Source organism: Scophthalmus maximus, chromosome 16 (assembly GCF_022379125.1).
Source record: "Scophthalmus maximus strain ysfricsl-2021 chromosome 16, ASM2237912v1, whole genome shotgun sequence".
Classification (NCBI taxonomy): Eukaryota; Metazoa; Chordata; class Actinopteri; order Pleuronectiformes; family Scophthalmidae; genus Scophthalmus; species Scophthalmus maximus.
This window is the reverse complement of record NC_061530.1, coordinates 19,058,980-19,078,128: the sequence shown is the minus strand read 5'-3', so window position 1 is coordinate 19,078,128 and position 19,149 is coordinate 19,058,980. Positions and strand designations below refer to the sequence as shown.

The window sequence follows — 19,149 nt, the reverse complement described above, 5'->3', positions numbered from 1 at the left end:
ATTTGCTTTATTTGCACATGACAAAGTTGTTGAAATCAGTGCAATAATTATAATTAAACTGCAATAATACAAACATACTTTTTTAACAATAGTATTTTTTGATATCTATTTTTATTCTTATATTCTACGGCTATGTTTCAACTGTTTTATATACTATTATGATGCATATATTTTTACATACCTCTTATATTTCCATATACTTATTCTAACCTAATCTAATATCACATTTCTGTTAATCATAATTGTCTAGGTCTGTATATATTTCTGCTTTTACTTGGAGTTACAGTACCGAGTGAACTTTGTTTTCCGAGGTTTCAATAAAATTTCCTGATTCAAACTTAATCCTGAATACGATGGGTCTCACGGTACATTTTCTTTGGATTCCAGCACATTTGGGTGTAATAGGAAATGAAATTGCAGACAAAAAGAAAGCTCAAGATGAAACTGAATATAGAATAGAACAGAACAGAATAGATAACTTTATTCATCCAACTCGAGGAAATTCACTTGATATACAAAAAATACAATTAAAAATACAGGAACAAAACTGTTTTCAAAAAAATATGTACATATATACAGATTGCAAAAAGTAATGTGCAGTGGGTTGAAAATAATAAATAATATTATTATTATTAAATATGCATAAATATATATATAAATATATATATATATATATATATACTATAGATGTACTGAATAAAGAGTATTACATTAAAGATGGTGGATATATTTTCCACAGCAAGATTTGCTGAGCGAACATTACAGTCATTTAATACAGTACCTCAGGGAAATAAAGGTGTGAGGGAGAATCTAATCATATTGTACGTTTTGTTTTTGTTTTGTTTTGATTTGTTTTTAGTGATTCTGATCCACGCTCCTCGCCAGTTGGTGGCGGTAATGCACCATTTCGTTGTTGGCCAACAGTCATTAAACAATAAAAGAAGTATCCCCGTGCGCTTCCGTGTCCGTGTACGCGATGACGTCGCAGCACCGACGCAGATCCCGCCCCCTGCGCGTCATCGCTTTCATCTGACTGCTCCGTCAGCGGACCGGAAGTGGCTGAATGCTGAGTTGCACTTGAACGGAGGCAGAAAGAAGCGAAAGAAAACAACAAAGATGTCCGGTCGGGTGAGTTGATTCAAAGCGAATATATAATATAATATAAGTACGCTGCTACCGGACACCACCGACTGCCAAAGCTAACGACTAGCGGCTTTGTACAACATGGTAAAGTTAGCCAACGCAGCATTAGCCTGCTGTGGCGGAACCACTTGTCATTCATAACTTCGTCGGCAGCCCGGAAGACGAAGGGAGAAGCTCATGACCGGTCAGGATGAAGCTTAACATCAGTCTCTGATCGTTACTGTCAATCGTTCTTATTGACTGGCATAGAGAGAGAGAGAGAGAGAGAGAGAGAGAGAGAGAGAGGAAATGCTGCTGATGGCTGTTGTAAATATTGCTCCTGCAGTTCCACAGGATGAATCAATGGTGACAGGATTTAATAGGAGGGAACGAAGAAGAAGAGCAGTCAGAGAAACTGGTCTGATGTATACAAAGCGTTTACACACACACACACACACACACACACACACACACACACACACACACACACACACACACACACAAATATGACCAGTTTACAGACACAACTGGCTCAAAGTCACAACTCTTAATTCAACAGCTTGGTAATAAACACAGGTTCACGAAGGTTTACTAAAGATTATTTTCATTGTCAATTGAATTGTGGCTGACAATGTATAAATGTACATCTCCATCACAGTTTTCCATAGTTGATGTATCTTGTGATTTCTTGTGTTTGAGGCTTAAACTAATGGTTATTTTCCATCGTTTTCACTATAAAATATTAAAAAAAACAACAGCAGCAAACGATCAGTCCGAAATGGAAACATATTCATTTTTACAGTGATTTATAACATAGGGAAAAGCAACAATATTTCCACTTCTGGTATATGCCTGAAGAAGTGGCAGATGACTAAAACTAATAACTGACCAGAATCCACAAATATCAGAATCAGAATGTCTTTACTGTCGTCACACTCTGGTATAATGACACTTCACATCGGCCTCTCTCACGCAGGACAGGAAACAAAAAATAGAAGTAGTGACAGACAAACAGAGGCAGTCGTGAACAAATAAAAGCAGAAAGTGACGCTTGTGCAAGTCTGTGTTTTGAAAGTTAGGGAACAAGCAAAAACTTTCTTTGCAGAACATTATAATAACGGCTTCCCACAATTGTGGAACCGTTCTGTTCCTCGTGTACACTTTACATTCCAGGAGGTGATTAAAAGTGAACAATGGGCACAGGGAAGCCTTTGGATTTACTGTGCTATTAGACTTTGGCTTAAGGGAACAATTCATAGATCACATGTTCAAGTCTCACGCCATTTAGTTATGTTATTTTATAGTCATTAGTTTTTGTATCGCTTGATTCAAGCCAAGTACAATTATAACCTTTTGTGACGGTGCTAATAAAAGTCAAAGGCTGAAGGAGTAATCTGGTTTCACACTGACATGCAGACACTTGACATTTACACAGGGCAGAATAAGAGTGTAAGCAGCGTCAGACCCTGTGGGAAGTTTGCCGGTGGAAATTATTAGACAGCTGAGATGCTGCAGGTCCAGAGAGGCTTCATCAGTGTCAGGGGATCTCCATAGCAACATGTATGTAATGCTGGTTTGGTGTGAGTGAGGGAGGAAGGAAGCAAAGCCTCAAGTGTGCTGACCTGCACAATCTGCCTTTCTCTGTCGCTGTACAACTAACTGCACTGTAAACACTGGGATTTCCAGAATAATGACCTTTGTAATATTTCAGCAGCGACACGAGCAGATCATGTACCTAAACAGACCCTTATTTGTTTTACCTCTTTTGCCTGAAACCGCGAATCAAATCATTGCATTTAAGTTGAGAGGAAATGCCTTTTAGAGGATTATTTAATATGCGCCATTAAATTAATTTCAAGTAGCATAAGAAGTAGTTTTCACCCACATCTATTAAATTAGAGCGGCAACGATTAAGCGATTAGTTGAATGACAGAAAATCATACGGCACCTGTTTTGATATTTGATTAATCGCTACAAAAAACGTTCTCCAGCTCCAGCCTCTTAAAATCAAATATGACATAAAATTTGAGCGTAAAAGTTTTACGTAGTACACAAATTGTGAAGGCCTTTTTTCTCAGCCCTAATTCAAATGCTGTCTGTAGATACATCACTTCCCCAGTTCCTCATTGCTTTGCGTTTTTTCTCTCCTGTCTCTTTTCAGATGATGCAGGTGGGACGATGCCCGACAGACGAACTGTCGCTGACCAACTGTGCAGTCATCAATGAGAAAGAGACGCAGATTGAACAGTGAGTGAAGAAATATTCACATTTGAGTATTTAATGTTCAACTGCTCCAGTCAAACGAGACGAACAATTAACAACGGGGTCGTTGTTCTGTACCAAACGTAATCCTTTTCTCTGTCTGTCATTGTTCGTCTCACTTCAGACACGTGACCGTGCGCAACTTAACCCACAAGTACGTGTTCACCTTGACGACGCATCCGAGTGTGACCTTGGGGACGATCGCCTTCAGTCTGCCACAGGTACAGTACGGCTCTTTGTCACATGTTGTCAGTGATCAGTGTGTTCAGATATTTAGATTTTTTGTGTGTGGATACAGTCAGTCACCTTCTACAGTGTGGGCAGACCATGGGTGTGTGTCTGTGCAGGTTGTGCTGATGACACTAATTTAGTTTGTTGTATATTCAAACCATGTGCAAACTTTACATTCTTCCTTTTTTAACCTGAGTAAACTCTGGAGCTTTCTTCTTGCACTGTTGTCTGTGGATTTCTTTGCATGGACGACTTTGTTTGTTTGTCTCAATCTGTCTTGTTGCTGCTTTCTCCTCTTTCACTCTGCCTCCGTCTATACACTCGGCAGCCGCTGCAGCACACAGGTACTACTGTAACCTCCTCCAGACCTCTTATTTCACACCTTCATGAACTCACACTTGACATGGCAGCCATCGATGGATGCCATCTCAAGAAACACAGCTCGTGTATAAAAATAGACGTCTGATCTGAGTTTTGTATGTCAGTCTGAAGAAGTGTTGTGAAATAAGACCTAAGCTGCAGAGGAACGTTGCACTGATGTCTCTGTGAAATGAGTAGTCACGTTTGTTTGTTGTCCTTTGTCTAATATCTTTGTGTTTCCTGGAACATGTCATTGACTTATTGATGGTTTAATATCATGCCAGTGCCTTTTTCCCCCGCTACTTTAAAAATGTGTTGTATTACAAAGGAAATTATGAGACATGGAACTTAATCACTCTCTCTTTTTCTTTACAGAGAAAATGGGCGGGCCTATCGATTGGACAAGAGGTCGAAGGTGAGCTTCACGTTTCTAGTATTCAACTGGTGATTTTTTCTAAAAATATTCTTATTCTCGACAAATGGTAAATGAAACAGGCCACGTAAAACATCTACCGCACGTTTAGACGAGCAGTGAACCTGACCAGAGTAACATCTGTTGTGTCTCTCAGCTGGCGCAGCGTTATCGGTAACTAACACGCGTCTACAGGCTGCACAGATGTCTGAGCCTCTCAGCCTTTTGTGACGGCTGCCATTAATTTGTCATCTGTTGATTAGCAGATGCCCGGCGGCCTTTCTCTCTCTCGTCACCGAATGCCTTTTGATTTAACGGCACCACACCGCAGTAGAAACATTATAAGAGCCTCTGACATCAAACTCAACCTTCAGACTTTTAAATGGCTGCCGTCTTTATATCTCTGCCAGAGAAACATCAGACTGTGCCGAGTCCTGACGATCACATCCTGCAGATTGCTAATTATCTGTGGGGTTCAGTTTTTTTTATAAATTATTGTTTAGGCGTCAATAGAGGTGGAGGGAACATGACATTACAACAAGATGGTTGGGAGGGTGTCGCTGCACATCTGTCTGAGAAGCTGGCTAGCATCCAGAGAAAGGCCTGTTTGCTCGGCTCCCGGAGGCCACACTGATGCTCAGAGTGACGGGTTCTATTATGATACTGTCGACATATCAGGAGTGAAAAGGAAAGAATGAAAATATAATCTAATGAGTGAAAAAAAAGAGCAAGTCTAAGATACTCTGATCATTCTCGACATCGTCTTTTTTTTAAATCATTTGATCAAAGGTAGATTATGATTTCCCCCTTTTCCTGTCATTCTCTCTGTTGAAAGAAAAATACATTAAATGTCAAATATTAAATTCAAAAAGGACAGTCGTGGATAACAGAATATTTGACATTGTCCCCTGCTACAGTCACTCTGATGTGATTAATGGAGCAGCATTGCAGGTGTAATTTTTCTTTATCTTTCTTTCTATCATGTTTGTCTCCCCCAACCTACAGTAAAGAACTACAAGTTTGACAAGTCCAAACAGTGTATAAGCACCTTGATGGTGGACATCGACTTCCTGCAGAAGAAGAACGTGGACAGCAACCCGTACGACTCGGACAAGATGGCCGCCGAATTCATCCAGCACTTCAACAACCTGGCCTTCAGCGTTGGCCAGCAGGTGCTTGTGCCAGTCTCACCTTTCTCGCCCTTTTTTGTTTTTATTTTGTGTCCATATATTGTTAATTTCATTTCCTGTCCTCATCTCCTTTTTTTCTATTCTTTTCCCCCCTAGCTGGTGTTTAGTTTCTGTGACAAGCTGTTTCTCTTGGTGATAAAAGATATGGAGGCGATGGACCCCAGCATCCTGAGGGGAGAACAGGCCTCTGGCAAGAAGCAGAAGGTATCTGAAGAATAATCCGTCAGTGTCCTGTGATGTTCACACACACACACACACACACATACACACACACACACACACACACACACACACACACACACACACACACACACACACCTCCAGTCTGTAACAGTATTCAGGCTTTGGAACACATTCATTTGTGATGAACACAGATTATGTAAATATTGCTTATTTGAACCGTGACCCAAAAACGATCATTGTTTTTCTATGTCTTTCCTCAGATTGAGATCGGTTTGTTGCTGGGAAACAGTCAGGTGATTTTTGAAAAGTCAGAGAACTCGTCCATGACCCTGATTGGTGAGTTCTGAATACTGTAGCTGACAGTTGAAAGAAATGTGTGTTTTACTTTACACACTGTCTGAAGGACGGTTCTCTATAAATCCACAAGATGGCGCACTTCACTCATGTTGCATCGCTTGCTCTCCCTTTTCTAATTTTGTTGGAAGTGTCAAGGTGTGCAAGAGGCCTCCTGCTCTGCAGTTTGACTTTACGTCACTACTGGAATAAAATATATTTTGTTTGTATGAACATTTTACTATAAGAACAATTTAAAGTTTTCAACTCGCCTCATGTTGAAACGATATTTAAAAACGACTCTTTGTGCCTGATCAATAAGTCACATTAACTCACTGTGTACGTCAACTTTGTCATAACTGTGTCTCCAGGTAACTATGGTAACTCACAATTTAAGACTTTACTCATTGACATTATAAATATTTTTTTGAATTTATTTGCTCCCATAATAATTACAAATAAAAGGAACTCTTATGTTTGTACATTTTTATACATAAGGTGATATATTCAATTTATGTTTTTGTGTTGTGTCCCCCCCCACAGGGAAATCCAAGACAAGGGAGTCCCGCCAGTCCATCATCTGCCCAGACTGGAACTTTGAGAAGATGGGTATCGGCGGCCTCGACAGGGAATTCTCTGACATCTTCCGTCGAGCCTTCGCCTCCCGAGTCTTCCCTCCAGACATGGTCGAACAGATGGGTGAGCCCCCCCCCCCACTCTTCTCTCTGTCTACATCACCATAACTTATTCATTTGTTTATGCCCGTTCTTCCACATTCTGTACAGTTCCGCTGCAAGTCATCTGTATGGTGAGGATGTTATAATTTCCATTTTTTAATATCCATGGCTTTTAGTAAAAGTCCTGCTCACGTAAAGTAAAGTATATTAAAAAAGTAATTAGTTCAACTAAGGAAGCAAAATGCACAAAGTATTTTGAGCATTTTCAGAATTGTCCCACTGAAAGGTTAAGACTTTCACAACTCCTGGAAAATACTTTAAAGGAGACATGTTCATATGCTCATAATGTTAATTTGGGTTATGACTTGGTTTACAGGATCTAATGTTCAGTAATCACGTCAGTTTTCCTTCAGCTCTTGTCTGAAACACTTGGTTTTCACTCCTGCCTCTTTAAGGAATTTCTTTTATTAAGTGGAACTTAAACAAGTGATATGAAGACATTTGCATACAGTCTTTTCTCAACATACTAAATGTTAACAGCTGACAAGCAGCAGGAAAAAAAGAAAAAATCTTTCTCAGAACTGGCAACCGTTTCCATGAGGGTGAACCGATTACTGACTCCCGCCAATGATAATCACTGTTTTTAGTTATTATTCGGCTTGTGTTTAATCCTTAAATCAACATCATGGCAAACAAAACTTTTTAATAATTCCTTTGAGAAATGTATCAGTGCCTGATTCAGCAAATCCCACAAATGTGTAATTAACAGGAGCAGGCGGCGGTTCCTCTGCGCTGCCTCGACCTTGACTAAAAACTCTGGCATCCCCCCTCCGACACTGATCCCTGCGCACACTCATTAATAGATCTCTGACAGCTGTCAGATTATGAGGATGATTCACTTTTCAAAGAAACAGCAGTTCGTTTTTCTAATGAAAGCCATCAGCACATAAAAAAAAAACTCCCTTTCCCATACACACGTGCACACGATCGCATTAGTCCTAATCCTTGCAAGATCGACAAGGTCTTGTGAAAACCTGTCGTAACAGTGTCTGAGCTCGGGCAGAATGCTCACGTTAGTTTAGTTTGGCACGCGCAGGTACCCATAGTGCTCAGGGGGGGGCAGCGGCGTCCAGCAGCGCGTGCACCGACCTTTAGCCGGGTGGTGGTGTGCAGGAGTTGGCCTTTGGCTGTGGCCAGCTGGCGGCTGTAATGAGATGGCCTGCCTTGATTAGAGCACCACGCCAAAGGTAAAGCTGTAATTGGCAGGCGCGTGGGGGGGGGGGGGGGGGGGGGGGGGGGCGCAAGTGCTGACAGAGAGGTGGTGTGTGCATGTGTACGGGTTGGACCGAGGGTTTGATGGTTTCACCTTGTCTCCCCTTTTTGCTCCCGGAGAGGTGAAGCAGACAGACAGAAACTCTTCCCTTATCTTCCCCTCCACCCCTCCACCCCACCTGTCATCCCGGCTGCCTTTCCCTCAGCGGGCCCAAATGGCAGCTCAGATGCTTATCAGGGGGCCTCTCATCTAGTCTGGGCTAAATGTCATTAGGCAGGTGCAAAAGGGCCATTAAAAAGAGCTGCACTGTGAACTCGGATGACTCACAGTCTCCACACACAGACGGAATGAAACTAAGGGAATCAGAAGTGCTGTGATGGGAACTGAAGTCAACCTGCTGTTGAGCCATTCTCTGGACTTCTCTGTGCTTGTGCATTAATGAGTTTGGACACTGCAACAAATGGTTATCGCGGTGTTCGGGGGTTCAAGGTGGAAACTATGAACGGCAACGTCCCAGAGACCTTTGCCTCATGGCATTTCCCCGACTCTCCACATGAGATCACAATTTTCTAATTTCCGCTTCTTAAATGTGAATTTTTTTCTGGTTTCTTTACTCCTCTGTGTCAGTAAACTGATTATCTTTGGTGTGTGGACAAATTAAACATCATCTCAGGGTTTTGGTGAAACACAATCAATATTTTTCACGATTTTATGACATTTCTATGGACCAAACAACAAAACGATTAATCAAGAAAATAATCAACAGGTTAATCGATAATGTAAATAATCGTTAGATGCAGCCCTACCTCGCAGTCTTCTTGCCATTTGTCTCCTCTCAGCTCTCGAGTAACAACTTTGAGGTTTTGATCACGCTGCTCTTCAACAGTGGTTGAACATCAAAAGTGTTTTTGAGACAATGAATTCATGAGTCGTACTTTATTAAAGCAACATGAGTCGCAGCCAGTTATTGATTTCTCACAACAAGACATTGAGACTCGCTACACAGCTCAAGGAAAATATCGATCGCCCCCCCCCAAGAAAAATTATTAAAATCCCTTTTAAACACGTAAATAACCTTGTGTGATATTGATTTTCCTTTTGTTCATTTCAGAAATTGCAGTAACTTAAGTCGACATTTGTGAAACACTGGATTCAAAGTTCTCTGCCTGAAACGATTTGAACTTCATGAACGGTAGAAACATTTGCTGTAAAAATTGTGTGTGTGTGTGTGTGTGTGTGTGTGTGTGTGTGTGTGTGTGTGTGTGTGTGTGTGTGTGTGTGTGTGTGTGTGTGTGTGTGTGTGTGTGTGTGTGTGTGTGTGTGTGTGTGTGTGTGTGTGTGTGTGTGTGTGTGTGTGTGTGTGTCTCCAGGCTGTAAGCATGTGAAGGGAATCCTGCTGTACGGACCCCCAGGCTGCGGCAAAACCCTGATGGCGCGACAGATCGGCAAGATGCTCAACGCCCGCGAGCCGAAGATCGTCAACGGCCCCGAGATCCTCAACAAGTACGTGGGGGAGTCGGAGGCCAACATCAGGAAGCTGTTCGCAGACGCCGAGGACGAACAGAAGAGGGTGAGGACGGGACTCACTATCATTTATATCCAGTTTTTAATACGACACACAAATCATTCTTTTATTATAATACACAAAAATAAAAACACAACTTTCCTAGAAAGGTCACCTGTGGTGCTACAACCTGGCTGAACTTCTTATCTGCACACGACATAAGAAGCCACATTGAGTCTGTTCTTCGGTGTTCTGCCATGAAATACACATTTCATCTGTCTAAACTAATTTCTCCAGGAGTGGAGAGATCTGCCCTTTAGCAAGACATATCTGTGATAGCTTTGATAAAGGTTTGTGTGTGTGTGTGTGTGTGTGTGTGTGTGTGTGTGTGTGTGTGTGTGTGTGTGTGTGTGTGTGTGTGTGTGTGTGTGTGTGTGTGTGTGTGTGTGTGTGTGTGTGTGTGTGTGTGTGTGTGTGTGTGTGTGTGTGTGTGTGTGTGTGTGTGTGTGTGTGTGTGTGTGACTGAAACAGCAGTGATGGTTGTTTTGGATGGTGAGACTCCAGCGACGAGCCTCACTCTTCACCACCTAATGAGGGGCTGGGTTGTCTTTGACCTCCTATTAGACTGACACACATACACACTCACACACACACACACACACACACACACACACACACACTCACACACACACACACACACCTGCTTTAAATGCTACGTCTGAGACTGACGGGACTGTAGATGGAGAGATAACCCCCCACCCTGCAGCTCTCTATACCTTTTCCATCTGTCACTCTGTCGAGGGTCACCACTGAAGTCAGTGTGGAAGAAAAACAAATCGACAGCGCGTTTCAGACACGGTGCGATCGATGAGAACAATATTTACGATATTTACGTGTCCAACTTAAAATTCTTTCAAGCTTGAGAAAGTGTTAATAATGTCAGATCTCCTAAAAAAGTTCAGGTTTGGATGTGAAAATGACCAAATCATTTCTCGCATCACTGCTACTGTAAACGCATGGTATGAGACAGACAGTGGGTTGTACATATATACAGTATCATCATCTTCATCCTCCTCATCCTCTCTCTTTGCTGAACAGCTCGGCGCCAACAGCGGCCTTCACATCATCATCTTCGACGAGATCGACGCGATCTGCAAGCAGCGCGGCAGCATGGCCGGCAGCACGGGAGTCCACGACACGGTGGTCAACCAGCTGCTGTCCAAGATCGACGGGGTGGAGCAGCTCAACAACATCCTGGTCATAGGTGCCTCAGACCGCACAAACACACACACATTTACATTTACAGCGTCTCTTATGTCATCCCCCGAACATCTGCGCTCTATCTCATCATCTCACTCATTCATCCTTTTTTCCATCTGTGCCTGCCTCAGGTATGACCAACAGGCCAGACCTGATAGACGATGCCTTGCTGAGGCCGGGAAGACTCGAGGTGAAGATGGAGATAGGTAAGAAAAGATCGCACAGAAAATGTTTCACACTCGTGTTCATTCCACGCAGTTAATATCAGAGCACTGGAAGATGAATTAAAACTACAGTAATGACACTGAACACTGAACGTTTCCTTCAAAAACTGGATTTCATTTGAAAATGTGAAAGTAACGCCAGTTGTTTTTAAGTGGACAGGAATAGAAGGACATTTCCTGTGTAAACTCACGATTGGATTTAAAGTATAGGTGAAAACATTTATATTTAGTTCCTGAGTTACTGCAAACGTGTGGTTGTAATTAATATTTTCTTTAGTTTTTAGAGGTTTAACAATAGAATATCTTACAAAAAACTTATTTGAGACAGGCAAAGTAAATGCACCATATTCTCGTCTCCTTCAAACATATCAAATGAAAGTTTAACGAAGCAATGCACCCACAAAGTGGGGGCGTTTCAAGGCCACTCGGCTGCTTCACACTGTTAATTTGGGAATTCATTTGTTTAAAGTTGAGCAGTACAGAAAAAAAAGAGACCATACATGGTCAACAAAACTTTCCTGGATGATTTGGAATCATAAAAATAACTTGAATCGGAATATTCTCTCTCCCCCCGTCAGGGTTACCGGATGAAAGGGGCCGCATTCAGATCCTCCACATCCACACGGCGAAGATGCGTCAGTACCAACTGCTGGCCAATGACGTGGACGTGAAGGAGCTCGCCGTGGAGACCAAGAACTACAGTGGAGCCGAGCTGGAGGGTCTCGTCCGGGCTGCGCAGTCCACCGCCATGAACAGACACATCAAGGTCACAATCCTCACGGCACATTTTGATTATGGTGACGAAAGTCTGAGTTTAGACTTATTGTTATTGTTCCGTGTAATCTCTTTACAGCCCAAAGTCTTCGTCTTCTCATGACTTGCTTTGTCCGACCACCGTCCAAAAAAACCACCCAAAGTTGAATTCTCACATTTCAGAAAACTTGTTGCATTTCAGGTTCATAAACAACAAATTACTTTTGATTAATTCTCATTTCAGTTGGTGCTAATAATCATATTGCATTTATTTGCACTCCTACTAAACTTTTTTACTAAAACACTGTACTGCAAGCTCCCATGATCCAGTAGCAGCAAACAAAAAAAAAAGAGACAATAATACCATTTATCACAATCATTTCTGGGACATTACATCGTCCAACAGGAAATAGTTATGGTGACAGGCCCAGTATTAATCTTTGACACAGTTGTGAAATGCTTTAAATGTAAAAATTTTTTTTGTTGAATCTGATCTACAACTGTGTATATTAATGCCAGTTTACTGTAACTCGCCACCCAGCTGACAGACAGCCCTGTTTGTGTGTGTGTGTGTGTGTGCGTGCGCACACCATCACTCAAGTGTTTTATCAGGTGCATAGACTCAAATCAACATAACTCCACAGGACACACAGATAAGGTGAAGTTCTCATCTGTTAAGTGCTCTGCTCCAACACACACACACACACACACACACACACACACGCACACACACACGGAGTGGCAGATAAATTGTGGGGTGATGATAAATGACAGACAAGGGCCTCAAACATGTCTGACGGCTGTGACGTTTCTCTTCACTGCTTTTATTCTTCTCTTGGCTGTGTGACCTTTCTGCTCTGAGGGAGCAGCTTGTCTCCTGACACCGGTGGGGGCACAGAGTTTATCCAGTCATGAATATATATATATATATATATATATATAAATGTATATATATTGTTTGTGTTTCTATAAACTATAGGCCAGCAACACGTTAGAGGTGAACATCGAGACAGCAGAGAAGCTGCAGGTCAGCAGACTGGACTTCATGGCCTCGCTGAATAACGACATTAAACCTGTAAGTCGCTCTTTTCTTCTCATCTTCCATTTCTTTGTCAGATAAAGCATAATACAAAATGTAAAGTTTAAAGTTCATGAAAAAACAAACAGGAAACGTTACATGTGCAGTATGTCTTCGTCTCCTCCAGGCGTTCGGCACCAACCAGGAGGACTACGCCAGCTACATCATGAACGGTATCATCCGGTGGGGCGACCCGGTGTCGGCCGTGTTGGAGGACGGCGAGCTGCTGGTCCGGCAAACGAAGAACAGCGACCGCACGCCGCTTGTCTCCGTGCTCCTGGAAGGTAGAGCACGCTCGTCCAAGATTCACGTTGAAACACCTGAAAATTGCCCAGAAATAAAACTGCGTGAAGAGAATCGGTCGAGATCGACCAAATGATTCGCCTCATTGCAAACAGCTGATCCGCGGTCGTTCGTCTCCCTCAGGTCCACCGAACAGCGGCAAGACGGCGCTGGCAGCTAAGATCTCCGAAGACTCCCAGTTTCCCTTCATCAAGATCTGCTCCCCCGACAAGATGATCGGACACTCGGAGATCGCCAAATGCCAAGCCATCAAAAAGGTAACGCTCACCGCTCAAAAAAAGAAGAGCTATTTGAAATGTTTTTCCTATAAACAAAGAAAGATCTAGAAAAGTTTTGGGGTTTTTTGAAAGTGTATAATTAGAGGGAAATACATCTCCAGGACAGATGAAGCTAATTGTTGTTTCTCATCTAGCAGATGGTTTTCAAACATATTCTCCATGTGACTGTATTAATATGATGCACATGGACAAATACTCCAAAGTGACTCTAGGAAATATGGAAGACATTTTTAAATGCAAACAGTTACAGTCTTTAAAATCCTTTTTTTCCGTGATAGATATTTGAAGATGCCTATAAATCCCAGCTGAGCTGTGTGGTGGTGGACGACATTGAACGCTTGTTGGGTAAAGAATCCACCATCAAGTTTTTATATCTAAAAGTATCTTTTTTACAAACTTTTGAATTAATGAACTGAATGAAATCTGTCATTAGACTATGTCCCAATCGGCCCTCGCTTCTCCAACCCGGTGCTGCAGGCTCTGCTGGTGCTGCTGAAGAAACCTCCTCCGAAGGTAACACACACACACACACACACACATACACACACACACACACACACACACACACACACACACACTTCGTGGAGTTGATGTTTATTTGTGTCCTGCTCACTGTGGCGTTGCTCGTCCTCGGGCGGCAGAAAGAGGGCAGCAGATTCGCAGATTGCCGATTGCAAAGTGCCATGAGGGATTGTCGGAGGTCTTTGGCTGCGACTGGCATGTGCGAGCAACTGTGTGTGTGTGTGTGTGTGTGTGTGTGTGTGTGTGTGTGTGTGTGTGTGTGTGTGTGTGTGTGTGTGTGTGTGTGTGTGTGTGTGTGTGTGTGTGTGTGTGTGTGTGTGTGTGTGTGTGTGTGTGTGTGTGTGTGTGTGTGTGTGTGTGTGTGTGTGTGTGTGTGTGTACGGTTATTAGCCGGTGTTTTGCTTCCAGGCCCGTTGTGCTTCGAGTGAATGGTGGTGGTAGAGAGCCATTTCTCATAGTCGCTTTGCTTGTAGCTTGTGTGTGTGTGTGTGTGTGTGTATGTGTGTGTCTGCGTCTGTTGTTGACGGGGTTGTGAATGAGAATATAGCCCCACTATATGGCCTGCATGTGCATGAGAAGTGGCGCGGGGCCGGGTGCTGAATGCCTGGCTGCAGTGCTCCTCCGGGGTTGTAAAGCGCTGGGCCCAGCGGGGAGCCGGGGGCCGGGGGAGGCCGGGGGGACACGGAGGAGAATGGGCTCTGTGAGAGAGCCAGGACCTGGCAGCACCACCGCCTGTGTGGCACCTCATCTGCATGCAGCATCGCAACCCCCCACGCCATGGGGGGGCAGCCCGCAGCCATAATCCCCCTGTCTTCTCGCCACTCCTCTGTCTCTCCTCCTCTTCCTCCTCCTCCTCCTCCTCCTCCTCCGCCGTCGCCGTGGCCGTCGTCGTCGTCGTCATCGCCCCCCCCGGTCCAGCGCATCGGCTTAGTCTTCTGTTCTGTTCTCTACGTGTCGTTCTTCTCCTGGTTCCTTCTCTTCCTGTCATCTGGTTCACTCTGATCTAACTAAGCACAGACAATCACCAGCCACTGCTCATATCTGCATCCGTAACGTGTTACTGAGACGACGACCTCAACTTTTTTAATAAATGTGTAATCGTGACGCGACGTGAAACATTTGGACAAGGTGATGTCGACCGTTTGAAACCAGGCTGTGAGCTTCGCCCTCTGATGAAACCACGGAGAAAGACTTTACTCACCTGGTTAACAATTTTTTTTCCTTGTTTGAAAGGTTGAAAAGTCTAAAAGCAGCCAGGTGCAGTTCAGGGTTTTTTTGACTCTTCATTTCAGAACGGCTCTTATTGTTGCTTTGTTTCATTTGGGCGACGGCCGTGTTGTCGGGGCCACAACACGATGAGAGAGCGCACCGCGATTGGTCGGTACAGTGGATTCGTATTTTCCGTTTCCTCCGACAGTGGCAGATGTTTAAAAGTGCCGGAAAAGCCAAAGAAGAATTCCGATAGGCCATAAGAAAAAGATGTTGTTTCATGTTCACTGGAGTCGGCAACGAACTTTAACCCGAGTGAAGTAAAAGGCAGCATTGAAAAGCTCTCAAGGTGTAAAATCAAAGATAAAACGTGATGTTACGTGGATTGTCAGCGCTTCACACTTCGCACTTCTCTCTTCAGGGTCGTAAGCTGCTGATCATCGGCACCACGAGTCGGAAAGACGTCCTCCAGGAAATGGAGATGTTGGACGCGTTCAGCACCACCATCCACATCCCCAACATCTCAAGCGGAGAGCAGCTGGTCGAGGCCCTGGAGGTAAAAACTTATTCCAAAATAGTCTCCATCCGTGTCAGGAAAACTTTGCCACGTGAAATGTGTCAGTCAGTTTTCAAGAATGACATTTACTTGGTCAATTTATGTACGATAGTGTCAATTCTTTATCTAATGAATGAAATCACAGATTTAACCGCCGCCTCTGTCTTTGTCTCCTCCCCACAGCTGCTGGGCAGTTTCCAGGAGAAGGATCGAGCCATCATAGCGAAGGCTGTGAAGGACCACACGCTGTATATCGGCATTAAGAAGTTGCTGATGCTGATTGAAATGGCCGTGCAGGTGAGAAAGAGACTTCTAAAAAATGTACAATGTTAAGTCGTGTTCCAAGAATCAGCTGTACTTTAATCCAGACTGAAATATCTCAACAACCATCGGTTATCGCACCATCAGGAGGTTGAGGATTTGGGGTTTTTGAGTAAATGTGTCGCGACAACTACCGGATGGATCGCTACAGACGCTCAACCAGACCGAACATTCGAAGAGTCGGGACAGAAACGTCCACCGACAGTGGCGACAAAAGTGCAAGATGGTGCTTCTATGCTAAGTTAAGATGGTGAACATTGTATTTAATGTACCCGCTAAACATCAGCCTGTTATTGTGAGCATGTGTTCGCATGCTGACATTAGCATTTGGCTCACGGCACCACTGCTATGATAAATCTAATGTGGATTCGACCGGTGGTTTGAGATGATAGGAAGTCAAGTAGACTAAGGTGTGAAAAGCAAAGCTCATTCATCACGTCACGTTTTATTTCTTATTTTGAAACTCGCATCCAAATTGGCGCAGTCTGTGTTATTGTTATTCCAAAAAGTGTGTTCGGAGCTCGGGCAGCCCTCGTCCCTCCTCTTCCTCCTCCTCCTCCTCCTCCTCCATCAATCTCTGCCGTCGACAGGATCCGTCTCTCGCTGTCATATATATTTACCGGGATGAAAAACTGTGCGGCGTTTCGCCGATGATTTGTTGCGCTTCCCAGGACGGACAGGATGTGTTTTCCACAGTTCACAAAAAACAGATCCAACACATTCATGGTTCTGAAAAACCAAGTTACATGAATGTGTTGTGAATCACAGGGAAGGATAAGAACAATCACACACACCTCACGGTTCTGGTTTACCTACAGCTCAGACAGATGGGCGACCGACGCTCAGCAGATTCTTGGCTTCCTCTCAACTCACCAGTTTGTATGTATAGAAATCAGTGTGAGAAGAACAGCTGAAATGACACAAACCATCTTTGGGAAAAATTCTTTAACGTGTAGTCTAGGCGGGGTTTATGAGCCATACTGCAGCCAGCCACCAGGGGGCGATCCAGATGATTTGACTTCCCTTTTGTGGAGCCGTCATGTCGTCCATCTTTACTCACAGTCTTTGGTTGGATGGTGTCCAGACACTTTGTCCAGTTTGAACTTGAGTCTCGAGCTGAATCAACTGATCGATGTGATTCCACTGAATCTGAACTGAGGCGGTTGCAAAAAGTTTTTTTTAACGTTTTTTGAAACTTGACCAGACCTTTATTCTAGTTTTTACATCGTCCTCCGTGACGTCGTAAAAAAAATTCTGTCTGTGAAAAATTGCAAACCGCTCGACTGTGGTTTGGCGTTTTAAAATAATTTTTTAAAACATAAATCCATTTCTCCAACTGGACGTTCCCCGATCGTGTTTCACCGTCTCGCCGGTTTATGACACAACATGGATTTTATCCGTGTGAACGTAGGGAGACTCCAGTCTTTCCTACATCCATTCTGTTTTCAGTCATCGCAGTATCTTCTTTCTCGGAGTGGAGCTAACGTTCATCCAGCTGCTCGATACAAAGATTCCCATCAGCTTCTTCTTCTTCTTCTTCTTCTTCTTCTTCTTTCTTCCGTTCCTCTCAAACGTCGACTCGTTCGGTAACTTGACAGAACGGGCCGCAGACTCGCAGCAGTAGAAACAGAAAAAAGAAAAAGAAGATTTGACCTGAATCTCACTTGTTGCCTGGCGTTAATTTGGTCTGTGGTATGTTGACGATGTGAACCGCCTGTTAGTTGCGGCTGGATGCTGTGTAATTGCTGTGGTATGCACACATGCGGCCATGTTGTGCACCCTGCAGCCCCCCCCCCCCCCCCCCCCGGCACCCCATCCCGTCCTGATTCCAGAGAAGTTTGAACCTGTGTTTGCCGGGACATGCTGCAAACACTCTTCATCTGCTCTCGTCTCATTCCACTGTTTCTGTCTCTCATGTCTCCGTTCTGTGTCGCCACAGGCGCTTCCAGACCGACTGTAAGTTATTGCATCGGTCGCCATTAATTTCACTTCCTCCTCCTCCTCCTCCTCCTGTTTGTTCAAACCGGAGCACGAACTCCAGGACCTGCCACTGTTTCAGAGCGCTCTGATGTTTCAGCACCTCACCTGTGGATTGTAAAAATTAAACTGACGCTTGTTCCCCGAAAAAAGACAAATGAAGAGCCGTTCGGAAAACGCTCCTGTGAGCGTGTCTGGTATTAAGAGGTGATGTGTCTTTGTCTTTCCAGATGGATCCTGACTACAGAGTGAGCAAGTTCCTGAGCCTGCTAAGGGACGATGGAGCGTAAGTGTTTCTCTCCCTTCAGCAAAAGTTGGCGACATTGAACAAAATGTCAACAGGGAAAACCTGAAGGATCACTGAATGTTTACATCTAGATCCTGATGTCGCGTTTGATTGATTGTGTTGTGTGTTTCTTCTTCTCCCTGCAGACTTGGTTCCGATAAGTTCGTCAGGATGTAGACTCATCGAGCCGCAGTGAAGACATCGCTCGGCGGTAAGAAGAGAGGGATGAAGAGGAAGTGAGCGAGGGATCGTTTCCATCTCACTCTCCGTCTTCCATCCCTCTGCGAACCACCTGCTCCTCTTCAGCACCACGTGAACTAATGTAAAAATAAGAATAACGCGGTGGTTTGTTGTTTCTGTACATATTGTATTTCCTGTAGACGAGTGCTGCGATGCTCCTGAGACTCCATTATGATTTTATATATATATGAAAGATTAAGTATACGTGCATGTAAGAAAAAACACTTGATTATGATCCTGTTTTGTTTATATCCAGGCCTCACTCTGCTCTTAATATCAAGTGCACTTGCTTTAATATCTGACGTTTTTTATTGTGTGAATAAATTAATTCTAAAACCAAAAAGACAGAAACTCTGTCGTTTTCTGTAAATCAACGACCGATCGATCGTGAGGGGAAGTTAACTCGGAGCTCAACATATGTTTGACAAATAATCTTTGTTGGTTTTGAATTTGTTTACAATAAGAAAAATATAACAATAACAATAATTGTGAACCAATGGCACATGTGCAGAATATGATACAACTGTGGGTGTGATGACTGTAAATATGGATGAGATATCAAATCATACGTGTGTCTGTGTGTGACTAAGAAGAG

At 43.6% G+C, this 19,149-nt stretch overlaps 1 protein-coding gene across 1 annotated transcript; it reads left to right on the top strand.

Annotated features, from left to right (window-relative positions):
- The first annotated feature begins 977 nt into the window (after window positions 1-977).
- On the top strand, window positions 978-18,897 carry LOC118287300 (vesicle-fusing ATPase). Its single transcript, XM_035612361.2, has 21 exons — window positions 978-1,128; window positions 3,284-3,369; window positions 3,509-3,605; window positions 4,351-4,390; window positions 5,393-5,559; window positions 5,674-5,781; window positions 6,021-6,096; window positions 6,637-6,792; window positions 9,414-9,613; window positions 10,646-10,811; window positions 10,939-11,013; window positions 11,610-11,797; window positions 12,764-12,859; window positions 12,990-13,146; window positions 13,289-13,422; window positions 13,722-13,788; window positions 13,877-13,956; window positions 15,596-15,730; window positions 15,914-16,027; window positions 18,259-18,314; window positions 18,461-18,897. Exons 1-21 carry the CDS (start codon window positions 1,117-1,119, stop codon window positions 18,489-18,491), a joined length of 2,241 nt encoding a protein of 746 aa, XP_035468254.1. The 5' UTR covers window positions 978-1,116; the 3' UTR covers window positions 18,492-18,897.
- Window positions 18,898-19,149: the final 252 nt, after the last annotated feature.

What these genes read in the sequence shown, in the direction of transcription:
- LOC118287300 (XM_035612361.2), top strand. An exon ending in CTCGTCCATGACCCTGATTG is followed by an intron (nt 6,097 to 6,636) that starts GTGAGTTCTGAA and finishes CCCCCCCCACAG; the next exon opens with GGAAATCCAAGACAAGGGAG. An exon ending in CCATGAACAGACACATCAAG is followed by an intron (nt 11,798 to 12,763) that starts GTCACAATCCTC and finishes TATAAACTATAG; the next exon opens with GCCAGCAACACGTTAGAGGT.